The sequence below is a fragment of the Oncorhynchus kisutch genome, linkage group LG9 (genome assembly GCF_002021735.2).
Source record: "Oncorhynchus kisutch isolate 150728-3 linkage group LG9, Okis_V2, whole genome shotgun sequence".
In the NCBI taxonomy this organism is placed as follows: domain Eukaryota; kingdom Metazoa; phylum Chordata; class Actinopteri; order Salmoniformes; family Salmonidae; genus Oncorhynchus; species Oncorhynchus kisutch.
The window spans coordinates 34,253,593-34,275,822 of record NC_034182.2 but is presented as its reverse complement, the minus strand read 5'-3'; the positions used below and the strand labels follow the sequence as shown (position 1 = coordinate 34,275,822).

The 22,230-nt window shown below is 44.8% G+C and overlaps 1 protein-coding gene across 10 annotated transcripts in view; it reads left to right on the top strand.

Annotated features, from left to right (window-relative positions):
* The window catches only part of LOC109896506 (neurexin-2), a 1,132,408-nt gene that overhangs the window by 372,812 nt on the left and 737,366 nt on the right, over positions 1-22,230 (top strand). For all 10 annotated transcript variants that reach the window (XM_031832475.1, XM_031832476.1, XM_031832477.1 and 7 more), the window contains exon 5: positions 20,407-20,424. In XM_031832475.1, the coding sequence (XP_031688335.1) occupies positions 20,407-20,424 (18 nt within the window). The remainder of the gene's footprint in view (positions 1-20,406; positions 20,425-22,230) is intronic.

Sequence of the window (22,230 nt, the reverse complement as noted above, 5' to 3'; positions counted from 1 at the left end):
TTTCTCTCTGTTTTCTCTCTCCCTTTTATCTATTTTCTCTCTGTTTTCTCGCTCCCTTTTATCTATTTTCTCTCTGTTTTCTCTCCACTTTCTATTTTCTCTGTTTTCTCTCTCCCTTTTATCTATTTTCTCTCTGTTTTCTCTCCACTTTCTATTTTCTCTCTGTTTTCTCTCTCCCTTTTATCTATTTTCTCTCTGTTTTCTCTCTCCCTCTTCTCTATTTTCTCTCTGTTTTCTCTCTCCCTTCTATCTATTTTCTCTCTGTTTTCTCTCTCCCTTTTATCTATTTTCTCTCTGTTTTCTCGCTCCCTTTTATCTATTTTCTCTCTGTTTTCTCTCCACTTTCTATTTTCTCTGTTTTCTCTCTCCCTTTTATCTATTTTCTCTCTGTTTTCTCTCCACTTTCTATTTTCTCTCTGTTTTCTCTCTCCCTTTTATCTATTTTCTCTCTGTTTTCTCTCTCCCTTTTATCTATTTTCTCTCTGTTTTCTCTCTCCCTTTTATCTATTTTCTCTCTGTTTTCTCGCTCCCTTTTATCAATTTTTTCTCTGTTTTCTCTCTCCCTCTTCTCTATTTTCTCTCTGTTTTCTCGCTCCCTTTTATCTATTTTCTCTCTGTTTTCTCTCTCCCTCTTCTCTATTTTCTCTCTGTTTTCTCTCTCCCTTTTATCTATTTTCTCTCTGTTTTCTCTCTCCCTCTTCTCTATTTTCTCATCCATTTCTCTACACTTTTTCCCCCTCTTTTCTTCCCCTCCCGTCTTCTCTATGGCTGCGTTTACACAGGCAGGCCCAATTCGGATCTTTTTCCAATAATGGGTCTTTTGACCAGTCAGATCAAATCTTTAATCGGGCTGCCTATTTCTCTCGTTTCCGTGGCACACACTCCCTCTCTTAGCAGGCTGTGATAGTTAACCAACCAGACATGAATAACAAGGCTCTCCAGGCATCTCTCAGCATCCGTTACAAAGCTCTGATCGCCTGAAATAACAATTAAAAAGAGAAGAAAAAGAACAAGAATGGGGAGTTACATCCGACGGAGCAAATGATCAAATCTGTAGTTTGAAACCGTTGGTTAACCAGTTGGATAAACCATCTGCAAAGTCAAATCAGAAAACAGACAGTATCCATGTGTTTGGGGGCAAGTCGATTATTCTGCATCGTATCATGAAATATTGAATAGCCGAAAATGTATATAATTGTCAAAAGGGAATATGATGTAAGGGATGAATCATAAATGTGGTTTGATTATTGGTGTTGCATTGTATCCGGTCTGCAGGGAATGATGTATCTGTAAACTGGAGGGATTCAAATGGTTCAATTAGATTAAATGTTCTCTGAAGTCTACGTAAACAAACTGTGCAGACCAAAGGTATATATGATATTTAACTAATGCATTATTTTATTCTGAACGCATTTGCTCCGTTAAAATACTATTAGCCGACCTGCATCCATGACGAGAGGCGTAAACTATCATCAGACATACACGGACTCGACGCCACGTCAATATTATAATTAAATAGTGTGAACTAGACGTTCAGCTCCTATTGATTTGTCAATTTGATTATTTAATTATATATTATCTGCAAGTTGTAACATTTCATCAGGGAAAACAAATGATGTCGGGTTGTTTGAAGCCACATTTAGCAGTTGACAGACTCGGCACGACAATTCTGCTGTGGCAGGCTAAAATTACACATCGTTCTTAGGGACACTTTTTGATCGCAAAATTGATGAGTGTTTTTGCATTTTGCAACAAAACAAAACGTTTAATGAAAAATCAACAATAAAAACATGTCTCTTTGTCAGTGACAGATCTCAGATCTGCTGACTAAAAGCGTGTCTCATTATTGGAGAAGAGAGGCTGTAATCAGACTTAAACAAGTCTGGCACATCATCAGCTTCTAGACTTCTGAGTGGCCGTCGTTGTTTTTCCATGTAATGGAAGCGCTAATAACTTTTAGTGGTGTGTGTGTGTGTGTGTGTGTGTGTGTGTGTGTGTGTGTGTGTGTGTGTGTGTGTGTGTGTGTGTGTGTGTGTGTGTGTGTGTGTGTGTGTGTGTGTGTGTGTGTGTGTGTGTGTGTGTGTGTGTGTGTGTGTGTGTGTGTGTGAAACGGTTGACACCGGAGAGGTATGGGCTGACGGGTGCAGTGGGGGATTTGGTGAATTAAGAGGCTGCAGTCTCAGCATTGAGCTGTGGGGATTACAGAGGAAGGCTGGGGCCAGGGAGGCATGGTAGGAGGCAGGCAGAGGGAGGTAGTGTAGGAAGCTGGGAGGGATGGAGATAGGGTAGGAGGCAGGCAGGCAGAGGGAGGTAGTGTAGGAAGCTGGGAGGGATGGAGATAGGGTAGGAGGCAGGCAGGCAGGCAGAGGGAGGTAGTGTAGGAAGCTGGGAGGGATGGAGATAGGGTAGGAGGCAGGCAGGCAGAGGGAGGTAGTGTAGGAAGCAGGGAGGGATGGAGATAGGGTAGGAGGCAGGCAGGCAGAGGGAGGTAGTGTAGGAAGCAGGGAGGGATGGAGATAGGGTAGGAGGCAGGCAGGCAGAGGGAGGTAGTGTAGGAAGCAGGGAGGGATGGAGATAGGGTAGGAGGCAGGCAGGCAGAGGGAGGTAGTGTAGGAAGCAGGGAGGGATGGAGATAGGGTAGGAGGCAGGCAGGCAGAGGGAGGTAGTGTAGGAAGCAGGGAGGGATGGAGATAGGGTAGGAGGCAGGCAGGCAGGCAGAGGGAGGTAGTGTAGGAAGCAGGGAGGGATGGAGATAGGGTAGGAGGCAGGCAGGCAGAGGGATGTAGTGTACGAAGCAGGGAGGGATGGAGATAGGGTAGGAGGCAGGCAGGCAGAGGGATGTAGTGTACGAAGCAGGGAGGGATGGAGATAGGGTAGGAGGCAGGCAGGCAGAGGGAGGTAGTGTAGGAAGCAGGGAGGGATGGAGATAGGGTAGGAGGCAGGCAGGCAGAGGGAGGTAGTGTAGGAAGCAGGGAGGGATGGAGATAGGGTAGGAGGCAGCGCTGGTCAAACGCAGGGAGCGGAGGCAGCACACGATCAGGAGAAGTGACGTCACAATTGTATTGTATTTATTATGGATCCCCATTAGTTACTGCCAAGGCTGCGGCTACTCTTCCTGGGGTCCAACAATATCAAGGAAATTGTACAATTTTAAAAACTTTACAATACATTCACAACACACTAAGAGTGTGCCCTCAGGCCCCTACTCCACTGCCACATATACAACACAATATCCATGTGTAAGTGTGTGTATAGTGCATATGTTATCGTGTGTATGTGTAACTGTATAGCTTCCGTCCCTCTCCTCGCCCCAACCTGGGCTCGAACCAGGGACCCTCTGCACACATCAACCACAGTCACTCACAAAGCATCGTTACCCATCCCTCCACAAAAGCCACGGCCCTTGCAGAGCAAGGGGAACCACTACTTCAAGGTCTCAAAGTAGCTAGCCATTTCACATCGGTTACATGTGCATGTGTCTGTGTCTGTTTGTGTTGCTTCACAGTCCCCGTTGTTCCATAAGGTGTATTTTTATCTGTTTGTTTTTTTAAAATCAAATTTTACTGTTTGCATCAGTTACTTGATGTGGATGGAGTTCTATGTCGTCATGGCTCTATGTAGTGCTGTGCACCTCCCATAGTCTGTTCTGGACTTGGGGACTGTGAAGAGACCTCTGGTGACATGTCTTGTGGGGTATGCATGCGTGTCTGAGCTGTGTGCTAGTAGTTTAAACTGACAGCTTGGTGCTTTCAACATGTCAATACCTCTAATAAATAAGTAGTGATGAAGTTAGTCTCTCCTCCACTTTGAGCCAGGAGAGATTGACATGCATATTATTAATGTTCGCTCTCTGTGTACATCCAAGTGCCAGCCGTGCTGCCCTGTTCTGAGCCAATTGCAGTTTTTCTAAGCCTCTCTTTGTGGCACACACCTGGACAACTGAATGAACAGTTGTCCAGGTGTGACAAAGCTAGGGCCTGTAGGACCTGCCTTGTTGATAGTGCTGTTAAAAAGTAGAGCCGCTCTTTACTATGAACAGACTTCTCCCCTTCTTAGCTATTGTTCTATCAATATGTTTTGACCATGACAGTTTACAATCCAGGGTTACTCTAAGTAGTTTAGTCACCTCAACTTGCTCAATTTACACATTATTTAGATGTGGTTGAGGTTTAGGGTTTAGTAAATGATTTGTCCCAAATACAATGCTTTTAGTTTCAGACATATTTATCACTAACTTATTCCTCGCCACCCATTCTGAAACTAACTGCAGCTCTTTGTTAAGTGTTGCAGGCATTTTAGTCGCTGTAGTAGCTGACGTGTATAGTGTTGAGTCATCCGCATACATAGACACACTGGCTTTACTCATGTCGTTAGTGAAGATTGAAAAAGAGTTACGGGCCTAGACAGCTGCCCTGGGGAATTCCTGATTCTACCTGGTTTATGTTGGAGAGGCTTCTATTAACGAACACCCTCTGTGTTCTGTAGCTCTTTATCTACAATATAGCAGGGGGTGTAAAGCCATAACACATACATTTTTCCAGCATCAGACTATGATCGATAATGTCAAAAGCCGCAGTGAAGTCTAACAAAACTTGCTTTACTATTCTTACGTAGCGGAATGACTTTTGCTTCCCTCCAGGCCTGAGAGCACACACTTTCTAGTAAGCTGAAATTGAAGATATGGCAAATAGGAGTGACAATATCGTCCGATCACAGGCATGCAAACAGAGGTCATTACTAGCAACACACGCACTCATCAGACACACAGATACACATAGACCCACACTGCCTACCTTATCAAGGTGATGTCACACTGCGACGTGACATATTTGCCTTGGAATGCCAATAACCTGCAGTTGTTGTTAGACACCAACCTGTGTCCCTATTAGCAGTAACACATTATAGGTTTGATCAGGGAACGATATATATCCTTCCAAACAATGCCAGGGATGGTATAGACGTGTTTGCCTCCAGCCTCTGCATCATTCAGCAGAAGTTTGCCTCTTTAAATTGAATCTGGCTGATAAAAAAATCTTAAGTGTCTCTGGCTGGATTGTTTTGGAGGGTATTGATCCATGGCTGTCATGGGATAACCTGACTGGAGCTCCCTTGTCCCCAGGATATAGTCAACGAGCATTGAGAGTGATCAATCGCATACTTTGTCATAGTTATAAAAGTCAGTCTGATGTAATTACACCACATACACAGATAAATTCCCACTGTAAGGACACACATGCGAGCACGCACTCACACATACACACTCTCACACAGCTCCTATCTCCACTCATATGCAGGTAGACAAACAGACATGTTTGTCTCTCTGCTCCTGCAAATAGATTCTATATACTTTCTCTCAGGAGCACTTGAAGTTGTTACACAAAAAACAATCACATTTTTGTCACAGAAAGCCCTTTGACAGAGACTTGAAAGCTATGTGAAAATACTATTATTCTCAGCTGTTTATTAAACCAGTTAGTTATTTAGGGATCTTCTGTTCTGGCTTGGTGTAGGGTGAATTTACCCCTAGACGCTGATCTTGGGATAGTTTTTCATTTTCCCTACTAGGCTTTGGGGAGGGGAAGTTGATTTGAGATCAGCGTTCTGGCTCTTATTGCAGGTATGTAGTTTCTGGTGCCAAACCACACCTCAAAATAGGTTCAGGTTCTGGTACCCGGGTGCCCAACTGTCTGTCACTGTTACCAGGCAACAAGCCCCCCCCCTCTCTCTCTCCCTCTCTCTCTCTCTCTCTCTCTCTCTCTCTCCTTCTCTCCTCTCCTCTCCTAGATACAACACTGCAGAAGTCCCTCACATCCATACTGACTGTTGAAAATCAAGGGTGTGGCATCAACATGGTTACATAACTGAAACCATACTGTATGATTGTCTTCTCATTATAAAGTACAGTGGGTTAGAGTCCATCAAATACACGACTTACACTATTACATAGCCACTATATGGCTGGTGGGGGGTCACTTTAACTTTTGACATACTGTTGAGGTTTTCTCTCATTGCCAAAAACAAATATTGATAGTGGCATGACTTTGACGTGTTTTACTTTCAAGCACTGTTTTTGAGCACCACCTAATTGGACAGCTCCTTTGTACTTGAGAATAGTCCACTAACTTAGCATGTGATCTTGTAATGACAGAGTGGATCATCGTGTTTTAGTGGGTAAACAGACATTCTTCTGGCCTGGAGCTAAAATAGTGGAACAAAGGGTAAGCAATGGTTACATTATCTCTTTAGGTGACACATATCTACAATGGTTACATTATCTCTTTAGGTGACACATATCTACAATGGTTACATTATCTCTTTAGGTGACACATATCTACAATGGTTACATTATCTCTTTAGGTGACACATATCTACAATGGTTACATTATCTCTTTAGGTGACACATATCTACAATGGTTACATTATCTCTTTAGGTGACACATATCTACAATGGTTAAACGTCACTATTTCAATATATTCTAAACAGCCCATGTTGAGGTTTTAACAAATCCAGGAGCTCCATAATCACTGACTTGTGTGCTCTTATTGACAGTTCCAATCAATGACTTTCTCTCAGGCTCTTTAGACTTATGTACTATCAAACATTACAATTCTTACACATTTAAAAAAAACAATCTGATTAAGTCAGATCATTATTGTACACAGCTTGTCAATTACGAACCTTAACAGGAGTCTAGATCCCACCAGTATTCCAGAGTAGTCCGCTCCCCAGCAAGCTACAGCTAGCACAGCGTTAGAATTAGCAGGACAGGCCTGTCCTGTCTCCCTGTGTTTATCAAGCATCATTAGTGCCACACAAATTGAGGCAAAACCCCACAGAGAGAGAAAGGGAGAGAGAGAACTGGTCCGCCTGGAGAGAAAAGGCAACATCAAATTGACAGACAAGTTGTTGTCCTTCCGTTAGTAGTCTTTATGCTCGGATATTGACTGACTCCCCCTGCCCCCCCCCCCTACAGGCAAGTGGTGTTTCAATGAGACACACCAGTTGTTGATCTGCTCCTTTCTCAAAATCTCCCCATGAGGGGAGAGGGAAGGGATGCATTATGTATAGTAGTTTTGGAGCATAATTGGCTATCATCTTCACAATTCATCCTGCACAGTAAGATAATATACAGTTGAACAATAATTCACACTACAGGAATGTTTCTTTTCACATGCAGTTATTTCATTGTCTGCGTCAGTGCCTCTCAGACTGGCCACCTCTCCCCCAGGCCACTCCACATAGCGATCCACCCCGACACCAGCACACCAGACTGACCTCCGCTCCCCCAGGCCACTCCACATACCGATCCACCCCGACACCAGCACACCAGCCTGACCTCCGCTCCCCCAGGCCACTCCACATACCGATCCACCCCGACACCAGCACACCAGACTGACCTCCGCTCCCCCAGGCCACTCCACATACCGATCCACCCCGACACCAGCACACCAGACTGACCTCCGCTCCCCCAGGCCACTCCACATACCGATCCACCCCGACACCAGCACACCAGACTGACCTCCGCTCCCCCAGGCCACTCCACATACCGATCCACCCCGACACCAGCACACCAGACTGAGCTCCGCTCCCCCAGGCCACTCCACATACCGATCCACCCCGACACCAGCACACCAGACTGACCTCCGCTCCCCCAGGCCACTCCACATACCGATCCACCCCGACACCAGCACACCAGCCTGACCTCCGCTCCCCCAGGCCACTCCACATACCGATCCACCCCGACACCAGCACACCAGCCTGACCTCCGCTCCCCCAGGCCACTCCACATACCGATCCACCCCGACACCAGCACACCAGACCACACAGTTCAAGGGTTTGCTAGATAAGCTGCTAGTTGGATCTGGTCTGCTTCTCCCTACTTCTCTCCCTCCCTCCTTCTTTCACTCCCTCTCCTTCTCTCTGTCCCACTCCTCTTCTCTCTCCCTCCCTCTCCTTCTCTCTCTCCCTGCTCCTCTTCTCTCCCTCCCTCTCCTTCTCTCCCTCCTTTTCCTCCATTCCTGAATCCCATTTAATAGAGTATAGAGCGGTAGTCATTCCTGGTTAGCAATTAGCAGAGCACTGTATTGTACTGTATGTCCTATGTTCCTCTGCCTGAGACTGGGTCTGAGCCCTGTCTGAAGGCCTGACTGCCTGCAGGGCCTGTGGTCATCACTTCCCTAGCCTTCAAAGGGACTATTAACAAACAGAGTTGCTGAGGAACAGAGGGAGGGGACTGCCTCAAAGAGAGAATTAATCACATTTATTTATCAAGCCCTTCTTACATCAGCAGATGTCACAAAGTGCTGTACAGAAACCCAGCCTAAGACCCCAAACAGCAAGCAATGCAGGTGTAGAAGCACAGTTGCTAGGAAAAAATCCCTAGAAAGGCCGGAACCTAGTAAGAAACCAAGAGAGGAACCAGGCTATGTGGGGTGGCCAGTCCTCTTCTGGCTGTGCCGGGTGGAGATTATAACAGAACATGGCCAAGATGTTCAAATGTTCATAGATGACCAGCAGGGTCAAATAATAATAATCACAGTAGTTGTCGAGGGTGCAACAGGTCAGCGCCTCAGGAGTAAATGTCAGTTGACTTTTCATAGCTGATCATTCAGAGTATCTCTATCGCTCCTGCTGTCTCTAGAGAGTTGAAAACAGCAGGTCTGGGACAGGTAGCACGTCCAGTGAACAGGCCAAGGTTCCATAGCTGCAGGCAGAACAGTTCAAATCAAATCTAATTTATTGGTCATATACACATGGTTAGCAGATGTTAATGCGACTGTAGTGAAATGCTTGTGCTTCTAGTTCAGACCATGCAGTTATATCTAACAAGTAATCTAACAATCTCTCAACAACAAAGGTATGAATAAGAATATATACATATATATATATGGATGAGTGATGGCCGAACGGCATAGGCAAGATGCAGTAGATGGTCTAGAGTATATACATATGAGATGAGTAGTGTAGGGTATGTAAACATTATATAAAATGGCATTGTTTAAAGTGACTAGTAACAAATTTATTACATCCAATTTTTAATTATTGAAGTGGCTAGAGATTTGAGTCAGTATGTTGGCTGCAGCCACTCAATGTTAGTGATGGCTGTTTAACAGTCTGATGGCTTTGAGATAGAAGCTGTTTTTCAGTCTCTCGGTCCCAGCTTTGATGCACCTGTACTGACCTCGCCTTCTGGATGATAGCGGGGTGAACAGGCAGTGGCTCGAGTGGTTGTTGTCCTTGATGATCTTTTTGGCCTTCCTGTGACATCGGGTGGTGTAGGTGTCCTGGAGGGCAGGTAGTGTGCCCCGGTGATGCGTTGTGCAGACCTCACTACCCTCAAACCTACCCTGGAGAGTTGTGGGCGGAGCAGTTGCCGTACCAGGCGGTGATATAGCCCGACAGGAAGTTCTAAATTGTGCATCTGTAAAAGTTGTTGAGGGTTTTTGGTGACAAGCCAAATTTCTTCAGCATCCTTCTTCACCACACTGTCACTGTGGGTGGACCATTTCAGTTTGTCTGTGATGTGTACGCTGAGCAACATAAAACTTTCCACCTTCTCCACTACTATCCCATCGATGTGGATCTGCTGTTTCCGGAAGTCCACGATCATCTCCTTTGTTTTGTTGTTGTTGAGTGTGAGGTTATTTTCCTGACACCACAATCTGAGGGCTCTCACCTCCTCCCTGTAGGCCATCTCGTCGTTGTTGGTAATCAAGCCTACCACTGTAGTGTCGTCTGCAAACTTGATGATTGAGTTAGAGGTGTGCATGGCCACGCAGTCGTGGGTGAACAGGGAGTACAGGAGAGGGCTGAGAACGCACCCTTGTGAGGCCCCAGTGTTGAGAATCAGCGGGGTGGAGATGTTGTTTCCTACCTTAAGTCAAGGACCCAGTTGCAGAGGGCGGGGTTGAGATCCAGGGTCTCGAGCTTAATGACGAGTTTGGAGGGTACTGTGGTGTTAAATGCTGAGCTGTCGTCGATGAACAGCAAGCTTACATAGGTATTCCTCTTGTCCAGATGGGATAGGGCAGTGTGATTGCGATTGCGTCGTCTTTGTACCTATTGGGGCGGTAAGAAAATTGGAGTGGGTCTAGGGTGTCAGGTAGGATGGAGGTGATATGATCCTTGACTAGTCTCTGAAAGCACTTCATGATGACGGAAGTGAGTGCTATGGTGTGAAAGTCGTTTAGCTCAGTAACCTTAGTTTTCTTGGGAACAGGAACAATGGTGGCCCTCTTGAAGCATGTGGGAACAGCAGACTGGGATAGGGATTGATTGAATATGTCCGTAAACACACCAGCCAGCTGGTCTGCACATGCTCTGAGGACACGGCTAGGGATACCGTCTGGGCCTGCAGCCTTGCGAGGGTTAACACGTTTAAATGTTTTTTTCACGTTGGCTGCGGTGAAGTAAAACCCGCAGGTTTTGGTAGCGGGCCGTGTCAGTGGCACTGTATTGTCCTCAAAGCGAGCAAAGAAGTTGTTTAGTTTTTCTGGGAGCAAGACATCTGGGTCCGCGACGGGGCTGGTTTTCTTTTTGTAATCCGTGATTGACTGTAGACCCTGCCACATACCTCTCGTGTCTTAGCTGTTGAATTGCAACTCTACTTTGTCTCTATACGGACTCTCTCTATACGGACGCTTGTTTGATTGCCTTGCGGAGGGCATAGCTACACTGTTTGTATTCGGTCATGTTTCAGGTCGCCTTGCTCTGATTAAAAGCAGTGGTTCGCGCTTTCAGTTTTGCCTGAATGCTGCCATCAATCCACGGTTTCAGGTTGGGGAAGGTGTTAATATTCGCCGTGGGAACAACATCACCGATGCACTTGCTAATAAACTCGCTCACCGAATCAGCGTTTACATCAATGTTGTTGTTCGACGCTATCCAGAACATATCCCAGTCCACGTGATCGAAGCAATCTTGAAGCGTGGAATCAGATTGGACCAGCAATGAACAGACCTGAGCACGGGCGTTTCCTGTTTTAGTTTATATCTATAGGCTTGGAGCAACAAAATGGAGTCATGGATTTCAAAATAGCCTTGTTAAAATCCCCAGCTACAATAATGCAGCCTCAGGATATGTGTTTTCCAGTGTCCAATGAAGTTCTTTCAGGGCCGTCGAGGTGTCTGCTTGGGGGGGGATATACACGACTGTGATTATAATCGAAGAGAATTCTCTTGGTAGATATTGCGGTCGGCATTTGATTGTAAGGAATTATAGGTCAGGTGAACAAAAAGTCTTGAGTTCCTGTATGTTGTTATGATCACACCACGACTCGTTAATCATAAAGGCATACACCCCCGCCCTTCGTCTTACCAGAGAGATGTTTGTTTCTGTCGTCGCGATGCTTGAAGAAACCAGGTGGCTGTACCGACTCTGATAAGGTGTGTTTCCATGATACAGGGAATGTTACAATCTCTGATGATGATGATGCTCCGTCTACGGAGCCTGACCAGAAGACCGCTCGTCTGCCCCTTCTGCGGCGCCGTTGTTTTGGGTCGCCTGCTGGGATCCGATCCATTGTCCTGGGTGGTGGTCCAAACAAAGGATCCGCTTCGGGAAAGTCGTATTCCTGGTCTTAATGTTGTTAAGTTGACGTTGCTCTTATATCCAATAGTTCCTAATAAGAATTCAGACTCCCTGGGGTAACAGTGTAAGAAATAATACATACAAAAACTAAATACTGCACAGTTTCCTAAGAATGCGAGGCGACCATCTCTGTCGGCGCCGGAAGTACAAAAACATTGGAGCAGTAGCGCGACCAGGTGGACTGGGGACAGCAAGGAGTCATCAGGCCATGTCAGCTAAAATGTTTTAGGTAAATTAGTCTCCTGGTTAAATCACCGACCTGGGGGCCCCATTGATTTTATTAGTCACTCTCACTCAGATATCATATTAAAAACTGGGAACATTTCCCTCCACCTTATGGCAAGATGTGTAGGATTGCAGGAAATTAGCTGTAAAACTGCCCCTTTTTCTCTCCACCCCATTGCAAAATGAGTAGAATTGCATGAAATGTGTTATACATTTGCATTTGGGGCCCCCAAAAGTCTAGGACCGGCTCTGACCCGCGAGCCACTGCGGCCCCTGATGATGAGTTCAGATTTTTTTTGTGGACCCCTATTAAAGTTGCCCATCCCTGCTCTAAAGCCTGATTGACAGCTTCTCTGAGTGGATGTTTATTACTATCCTCTAAAGACTATACTTTGCTGTGATTGGTTTTCATCCTTTACAATGAGGACGCTGATGACATGACAATCACACGATATCCAACAATGCATCAAACGTCAAAGACATGTATTTCTATGACATGAAGCTAAAGTATGTCATGAAAATGTGGACTGAATTTCACTCACCATAGGAAAAACTGCTGTATTGTTATGATTATACAGTATGCCTACACAATAAATACACTAGTGCCCTAAAGCTACTGTAGAGACCATGTAATAATAAAATAGTCCAGAAATGAATTAGTCAACAAATGTAGCCTGGACTTTGAAATACAGCTTCAGTAACAATCAATTCAATTCAGCCGTCCAGGGGACTCTGAATGATGTTCAAATGAATTAAGTAAAAATTAAATGGGTAAAGCGTTTCACTACGGAATTAATTGAATGTCCTGTAATTTATTATAGTTTATTAGAGAGAGAGAGAGAGAGAGAGAGAGAGAGAGAGGGAGAGGGAGAGAGAGAGAGAGAGAGAGAGGGAGAGAGAGAGAGAGAGAGAGAGAGAGAGAGAGAGAGAGAGAGAGAGAGGGAGAGGGGGAGAGAGAGAGAGAGAGAGAGAGAGAGAGAGAGAGAGAGAGGGGGAGAGAGAGAGGGAGGGAGGGAGAGGGGGAGAGAGAGAGAGATAGAGAGAGAGAGAGAGAGAGAGAGAGAGAGAGAGAGAGAGAGAGAGAGAGAGAGTGTCAATGTCTTCCCTTTGTGGTAGAAATAAGATCTAATTCACACAGGCAGTTATGTACTGTAGGCACCAACGTGTGAAAAGGGCCAATGCTGTTTCATGACTGGATTGACTATTTATCTTCTTCTGAAAAGCAATCCTGTCACAACACTGGATAATAATTATACTGTGAATAAAGCCATGGACATTGGAAAGTTTCACAATGAAACTCTTTTCCCATCCATTCTATGTCTAAACCTCCTCCCCATTCTCATTTGAAATGAGAGTTCATTGTAGAATCAAATGGGGGCGTTTTATGCACACACACACAAATCAAGTTTCTCTCTCATGGAGTTGAAGAGGCACATTGATTGTCATTAAGGTATCTAAAGCCCCCAAGTGGGGAAGGTTGGCAACAACTCTGCCACGCTGATCCTCAACACAGGGGCCCCACAAGGGTGCTTGCTCAGACCCCTCCTGTACTCGCTGTTCACCCAGGAGTGCGTGGACACTCACGTCTCCAACTTAATCGTCAAGTTTGCTGACGACACAACAGTGTTATGCCTGATTACCAACAACGATGAGACAACATGTAGCGAGAAGGTGAAAAACCTGGCGGAATGGACAAAACGAAGGAGCTATTTGTGGACTACAGAAGACAGCAGAGAGAATACGCCCCCATCCACATAAACAGGGCCACAGTGGAGAGGGTCAAAAGCTTCAAGTTCATCGGCATGTACATTACTGACAACCTGAAATGGTCCCTTCACACAGACAGTGTGGTGAAAAATGTGAAACAGCACTTCAACCTCAGGAGACTGAAGAAATTCAGCTATGCTCCTAAGACCCTCACAAACTTCTGCAGATGCACCATTGAGAGCATCCTTTCAGCCTGTTCGGTAACTGCACTGTCCGCAACCACAGGGCTCTCCAGAGGGGGTTGCGGTCTGCCCAACACATCACCGGGGGCACACTACCTGCCCTCCAGGACATCTACAGCACCCTATGTCACAGGACGGCAAAGAAGATCATCAAGGACCTCAGCAGCCCGAGCCACAGCCTGTTCACCCCGCTACCATCTAGAAGGCAGAGACAGTGCAACTGCATCAAAGCTGGGACCGAGAGACTGAGAAATAGCTTCTATCTCTAGGCCATCAGACTGTTAAACAGTCACCACTAGCCTTAGTCACTGTTCTAGTCACCTGGTGCTCTACCCTGTACCATAGAGACTGCTGGCCTATGTACACAGACATTGACCACTAGTCACTTTAATAATGTTTACTATTTTACCCACTTCATATGTGTATACTGTATTCTAGTCATGGCTCAATTTATATAACTACTGCTGTACACACCTGTTCTATTCATATACTGTCCATGCTGTCTATACATCCCTGCAATGTTGGAGCTAGAAACACAAGCATTTCGCAGCACCCGCGATAACATCTGCAAATCTGTGTACGCAACCAATAAACTTTGATTTGATTTGATTTGCGATATCCTTCGGTGTTGGAAGGTCGTCTGCCCTTCCCTTGTGGCAGTGTGTGGTGTTGTTGAGGTGTGTGGTGTTGTTGAGGTGTGTGGTGTTGTTGAGGTGTGTGGTGTTGTTGAGGTGTGTGGTGTTGTTGAGGTGTGTGGTGTTGTTGAGGTGTGTGGTGTTGTTGAGGTGTGTGTGTGCCTGCGTGTGTGTGCGTGCGTGCACGTTAGGGTTCGAATTAGGAAACAAGTTTCGTTTTAGGAGCTAGGGTTAAGGTTAGGTTTTTGGGTTCGGGTAAGAGTACAGGTTAGGGTTAGGGCAAATAGGATTTTGAATGGGACTGAATTGTGTTTCCCCACAAGGTTAGCTGTTTACAGACTGTGTGTGTGTGTGTGTGTGTGTGTGTGTACAGTATGTTTGTTACCTCTGCATAAATAAGTGCACATGTCCTCTCCTCTCCTCTTTTCTTCTCCTCTCCACATATTTTCCAGGGTGAGAGAGGTTGACAGCTAAGCAGTGTTGAGAAAGAGCTGGAGAGATGAAAAGTAAATTGACAGGATACTGGGTCAGCGCTCCTCAGTGGAGAAAGGGAGTGTGTGAATGGAGTGGTTGACGTAAGGGGTGATAGTTCAACTCCACTCACTTTGTGTGTGATGGGGGGATTGTGGTGGGGCTTAGCCAATACTAGCACTAGCAGCTGCAGTACAGATGCTGCAGGTCAGTAGGCTAGGCTAACTTAATGTGTGTAACCTGTGAGAAATTAGCCAAAACCAGCCAATACCTACAAAACATATGTTTTAAATACACTATATATATACTAAAGTATGTGGACACCCCTTCAAATGAGTGGATTTGGCTATTTTAGCTACACCCATTACTGGCAGTAAAATGGCCTGTTCTGAAGAGCTCAGTGACCTTCAATGTGCCACCGTCATATTAATGCCAATGATTTTGTCATGAGATGTTCGAGCAGGTGTCCACATACCTTTGGTCATGTAGTGTAGCTAGTGTAGACGATGCGTGGGCGCCTGGCTGTGTGTGTTTGACTTTATGTGTTTGTTTTCCCCGGTATAGTATAGACTGGGATGTTGAACAGGGGATGGCACTGTGAGTGTGTTTGTTATTCCCTGTATATTATAGACTGGGATGTTGAACAGGGGATGGCACTGTGAGTGTGTTTGTTATTCCCTGTATATTATAGACTGGGATGTTGAACAGGGGATGGCACTGTGAGTGTGTTTGTTTTCCCCGGTATATTATAGACTGGGATGTTGAACAGAATAATAGTGAGCCAGTTTGAGCCAGTTTCATCTTAGCGCTTGATGGTTTTTGCGACTGCACTTGAAGACACTTTCAAAGTTCTTGAAATTTTCCAGATTGACTGACCTTTATGTCTTAAAGTAGTGATGGACTGTCGTTTCTCTTTGCTTATTTGAGCTGATCTTGCCATAACATGGACTTGGTCTTTTACCAAATAGGGCTATCTTCTGTATACCAACCCTACCTTGTCACAAATCAACTGATTTGCTCAAACGCATTAAGAAATTCCACAAATTAACTTTGAAAAGGCACACCTGTTAATTGAAATACATTCCAGGTGATTACCTCATGAAGCTGGTTGAGATAACACCAAGAGTGTGCAAAGCTGTTATCAGGGCAAAGGGTGGCTACTTTGAGAATCTAAAATAGATTTTGATATATTTAACCATTTTGGTTACTACATAAATCAAAATCAAATCCAATGTATTTATATAGCCCTTCTTACATCAGCTGATATCTCAAAGTGCTGTACAGAAACCCAGCCTAAAATCCCAAACAGCAAGCAATGCAGGTGTAGAAGCACGGTGGCTAGGAAAAACTAGGCTATGTGGGGTGGCCAGTCCTCTTCTGGCTGTGCCGGGTGGAGATTATAACAGAACATGGCCAAGATGTTCAAATGTTCATAAATGACCAGCATGTTCGAATAATAAGAAGGCAGAACAGTTGAAACTGGAGCAGCAGCACGGCCAGGTGGACTTGGGACAGCAAGGAGTCATCATGTCAGGTAATCCTGGGGCATGGTCCTAGGGCTCAGGTCCTCCGAGAGAGAGAAAGAAAGAGAGAAGGAGAGAATTAGAGAACGCACACTTAGATTCACACAGGACACCGAATAGGATACATGATTCCATATGTTATTTCATAGTTTTGATGTCTTCATTATTATTCTACATTGTAGAAAATAGTCAAAATGAAGAAAAACCCTTGAATGAGTAGGTGTGTCGAAACCTTTGACTGGTACTGTATATGTACACTCTACAGTGCATTCGGAAAGTATTCAGAACCCTTGACTTTTCCCACATTTTGTTACGTTACAGCCTTATTCTAAAATGGATTAAATTCAAACATTTTCTCATCAATCTTCACACATATACCATATAATGACAAAACAAAAACAGGTTTTTTGAAATGTTTAAAATTTATGAGAAATAAAAAACAGAAATACCTTATTTACATAAGTATTCAGCCCTTTTGCTATGCGATTCGAACTTGAGCTCAGGTGCATCCTGTTTCCATTGACCATCCTAAAGATGTTTCTAAAACTTGATTAGACTGGTAAATTCAATTGATTGGACATGATTTGTTAAGGTACACACCTGTCTAAGGTCCCACAGTTGAAAGTGCATGTCAGAGCAAAAACCAAGCCATGAGTTTGAAGGAATTGTCCGTAGAGCTCCGAGAGGATTGTGTCGAGGCACAGATCTGGAGAAGGGTACACCATTTCTGTAGCATTTTCTTCTTTTTTTAACCTTTGTTTAACTAGGCAAGTCAGTTAAGAACAAATTCTCATTTTTGATGACGCCCTAGGAACAGTGGGTTAACTGCCTTGTTCAGGAGCAGAACAACAGATTTTTACCTTGTCAGCTCGTGGTTTCAATCTTGCAACCTTCCGGTTACAAGTCCAACGCTCTAACCACTAGGCTACCTAGAACAAAGTGGCCTCCATTGTTCTTAAATGGAAGTAGTTTGGAACCACCAAGACTCTCCCTAGAGCTGGCTTCCCGGCCAAACTGAAAAATCGGGGGAGAAGGGCCTTGGTCAGGGAGGTGACCAAGAACCCAATGGTCACTCTGACAGAGCTCCAGAGGTCCTCTGTGGAGATGAGAGAATCTTCCAGAGGGACAACTATCTCTGCAGCACTCCACCAATCAGGCCTTTATGGTAGAGTGGCCAGACGGAAGCCACTCCTTAGTAAAAGGCACATGACAGCCAGCTTGGAGTTTGCCTTAAGGCACCTAAAGACTCTTAGACGTTGAGAAACACTATTCCCTGGTCTGATGAAACCAAGATTGAACCATTTGGCCTGAATGCATAGCGTCACATCCGGAGGAAACCTGGCACCATCCCTATGGTGAAGCAACGTCGTGGCAGTATAATGCTGTTGGGATGTTTTTCAGCGGCTGGGACTGGGAGACTAGTCAGGATCAAGGGAAAGATGAACGGAGCAAAGTACAGAGAGATCCTTGATGAAAACCTGCTACAGAGCACTCAGGAACTCAGACTGGGGCGAATGCACACTTTTCAACTGGACAATGACCCTAAGCTCACAGCCAATTCAACGCAGGAGTGGCTTCGGGACAAGTTTCTGAATGTCCTTGAGTGGCCCACCCAAACATATCTGGAGAGACCTGTGCAGCGATGCTCCCCATCCAACCTGACAGAGCTTGAGAGGATCTGCAGAGAAGAATAGGAGAAACTCCGCAAATACAGGTGTGCCAAGCTTGTAGCGTCATACCCAAGAAGACTCGAGGCTGTAATCGCTGCCAAAGGTGCTTCAACAAAGTACTGAGTAAAGGATCTGAATACTTATGTAAATGTGAAATTTCCGGGGTGGGGGGTTTATTCATAAATTTGCAAAAATGTATAAAATCTCGTGTTTGCTTTGTCATCATGGGGTATTGTGATGTCATTATGGGGTATTGTGTGTAGATTGATTAGGGGGAAAAATCTAAACAATTTAATCAATTTTAGAAATAAAGTTGTCGTAAAAGTCAAGGTGTCTAAATACATTCTGAATGTACTGTACAAAAGTATGTGGACACAAAATAGTGGATTTGTCTATTTCAGCCACACCCATTGCTGAAAGGTGTATAAAATCAAGCACACAGCCATGCAATCTCCATAGACAAACATTGGCAGTAGAAAGGCCTTACTGACGTGGCACTGTCACAGGATGCCACCTTTCCAACAAGTAATATCATCCCATTTTTGCCCTGCTAGAGCTGCACCGGTCAACTTTAAGTGCTGCTATTGTGAAGACTAGGAGCAATAACGGCTCAGTCATAAAGTGGTAGGCCACAAAGCTCACAGAATGGAACCAACTGAGTTGTTGGAAAGGTGATATTCTATTTCGGTGCCACGTTGAATGCCACTGCACTCTTCAGTAAGACCAACCCACTGCCAGTGTTTGTCTATAGAGATTGCATGGCTTTGTGCTCGATTTTATACACCTGTCAGCAACGGATGTGGGTAAAATAGCCGAATCCATGTGTTTGATGCCAATCCATTCACTCTGTTCCGGCCACTATTATGAGCCGTCCTCCCTTCAGCAGCCTCCACTGGTCGAGCTTGGGATCTCTGCTGGCCTGTCTGTGTGAGCGTTCATGTGTAAGGTTTGGAGAGGGACCTAAAACCCTTAAATAAAGGGCAAACCAGCCAGATAGACAATATGACCACTCTTACTTAATGGACACAGGGAACCTGGAGGATATTGTATAGCCTTCTGTGTTTCATAACACACACACCCATATGCGGGAGAAAGTGGGGGGGGGGGGTCCCCCCAAATATAGCACTTTACATCTGCCAATTGGCTCAAAATTGCTCCCGCCCCCTAATTGTGAATTTCATCCGGCAGCAGATTGATATTTCCGATGAAACTATGCGCGTTTATAAAAATAAAATAAAAAGTATGTTAATTGGATATGTTGCGAGCCCAGTGAGTGTAGGGCTGGGCTGTGTTCCGCTGGGCTGTGTTCCGCTGGGCTGGGTTCCGCTGGGCTGGGTTCTCATGTATCGAGCTGAGAGCCGAGGGGAGACGCTGGTGCCAGCTTTTGCAGACCCATAGATATTGATATTGAGCTCTATGCTTGGTTGGACAGTGATTCCTCCGTCTCTCTCTCACTCTCTCTCTCTCTCTCTTTATTTTCATCTTCCAATAGACTAGGTCTGCCTGTCTGCTCTAGTTCCGTACACCCACCCAACCCTAGATGAGCTCTCTCACAACCTGGAATCAACTTTATGCTGAGTCACTCCTTACTTAATCTCTTTCTTTAGCCATCTTGCTTTCTCTCTCCATCTTTCTCTCTTTCTCTCCTTTCTCTCTTGCTCTGTCTTTCTCTCTCTCTCTCTCTCTCTCTCTCTCTCTCTCTCTCTCTCTCTCTCTCCCCTCTCTCTATATCTATTTGGCTTTCTTTATCTCTCTGCCTCTCTCACACATACTACTCTCTCCTTGCTTCGGCGTACTCCATTGGCATATGCCGTCTGGTATATCAGGCGTGTCAACATTTTATGCCATGTCATTCACAGATGAGGGTATAATAATTGAGGATAGTGTCCTGTGATAGCTGGCCACAATTTCCAAGCAATGGGAAGAGCACCATCAACAATAAAAACATAGCATATTTTTCTCAGTAAGGGAGTGACATCTCTAAACGTCCTCACTAATCCATTTTAAACGAGAGTGTGAGTCTTTTTCCTTATCCACAGAAGAAGGTGCATTTGAGATGATGACAGATGTTATATTGTCTATTTTTTACAAGGAAGACTAAAACGGAAACAACCTTTAATAATGTGTGTTTTTTCCAATCTCAATTAGCAAATGTATGTGTGTTGCTCTGTGAACATGTGTCCTGTTGTTAATTGCTGTCTTCATGCCTTTCTCTCTCTCTTCCTCAGGTGTCATCCGTCTTGTATTTGTGTCGGGTTGGGGGTGAACGGGGTTGTCTTGATTTGAGATTTGAACTAAACTATCTTTTCTCTCTCTCTCCTCTCTCTCTCTGTCTCCCCACAGGGGACTCATCGCAGGCCGGTAAGTCGACTATCTCTTCACCTTCTCTCTTGCTCTGACACACGTACTGCTGTTTTGTCTGTGACTGACAGTGATGTGGGATTTGATGATTCTAAGGCACGATACAGACTGAACACGTACACAATGGTGCGCGCCGACGCACGCACGCACGCACGCAAGCACGCACGCACACACACACACACACACACACACACACACACACACACACACACACACACACACACACACACACACACACACACACACACACACACACACACACACACACACACACACACACACACACACTCCATTGGGTATACAAAAGCACATATAAAAGCCTAACGTGCCTCTACAAACCAGACGGATTGAGATTGCTGTGGCACTTGAACTTTTCTCCCAGCGGTGAAAGCCAACTTTAAAGGGTGCACAATTACCATTTATTTGTATTGTGAGGCTGCGGGATTCCTGCTTTTATATCAGTGAGAGGAGCTCTCAGTCTCAGTGGATTGTGAGCAATCCAGAAAAGTGTGAACTATATTGCTTTCAATCAGTCATCTGCTGGTTGGGGCCCCGCAATTGACAGCAATAACCACTCAGGTTGAGAATGAAGACATACGAGAGGCCAGGGTGTATCCAACTCAATAGCCAGCCCACTCTGATGAGAGAAGATGACTTAATGGACAGAATATAGATATAGTTGCTCTTACCATTCAGAGTTCAGCAAGGTAACTCTGAATAGCAGAGACATTAACAGGCAGATGGGATCATGTATGTGTGAGGAAGATTGAGGTATACAGCCTGTCTTTGTGAAGTTTTGTGATGTAGATCTGTGTTTTGTAAAGGTTTGCAATTGGGTCAAATGTTTGTTGTGGTGTTTGCTTTAAGTGAACAGTAGAGAGTATTGTAGTTTTCGCCATGTTGTGAGCATGCTTTTAAAGGTGCACTACGCAGAAATCGCTCAGCCATTTCCTGGTTGCTAAAAGTATAGTGTAGAGAATCATTGTACAATCTAAACCGCTGTGAAATATATTTTCCATAAATAAAACTATTGTTTTTCAGCAGTTTGAAGCTGATGTACAAAATTGAAAGTTAAAGCCAAAAAAAACGAAACTTAAGAACAGGAAGCATAGAAATAGCACACATAGAATATATCTACCACTTCTTACACTTTTTAGTTGAGTTTATTTTTTATTTTTACAGGGACAGTGCACATTTAATCAACGTTTCAGAAAAAGTGCAGGTTTTAGCCAGCCGGTTAATTTTCATCCGCGGTCCCTGGGCATGTTATTAAAAACAATTACAATAACAATACAGACAATCAATGAGCAGTGAGCACAAGCAGAGCAACATAGGACAATCAAGACGTAGCATACAGACAGAGCAACATAGAACAAAAAGCAGCAAGACAAAATCCATAAAAGCAACAGTGTTTCCACACGTCAGAAGCTACAGACAACATGGAAAGCGGCCATACAAAACTAGGGATTATGTTCACAAATCTGATTGGCCTTTAGCCATGTCTCCATGTTTTTAATGAAAGTGTGATAGGTGGTGCAGTTGTGTGTCTGATGGCAGTGTATTCCAAACATGGGAAGCTCTCACAGAGGAAGCAGATTGACTAAAGATGCTTTTCCTTAAGGGAACTATACAGTCACCTCTCATGGCAGACCTTGTGGATCTGCTGCCATATGTTTGGGCTTTCTGTTTAACAAAGGTACAGAGTTGAGGGGGAGCCAGGCCATTTAGGATTGATTACAAGACATGCGTTGATGTATTGCACAAGATTTTTCCATCTCAGGAGCTCATGCTTTCTGATGATGGCTA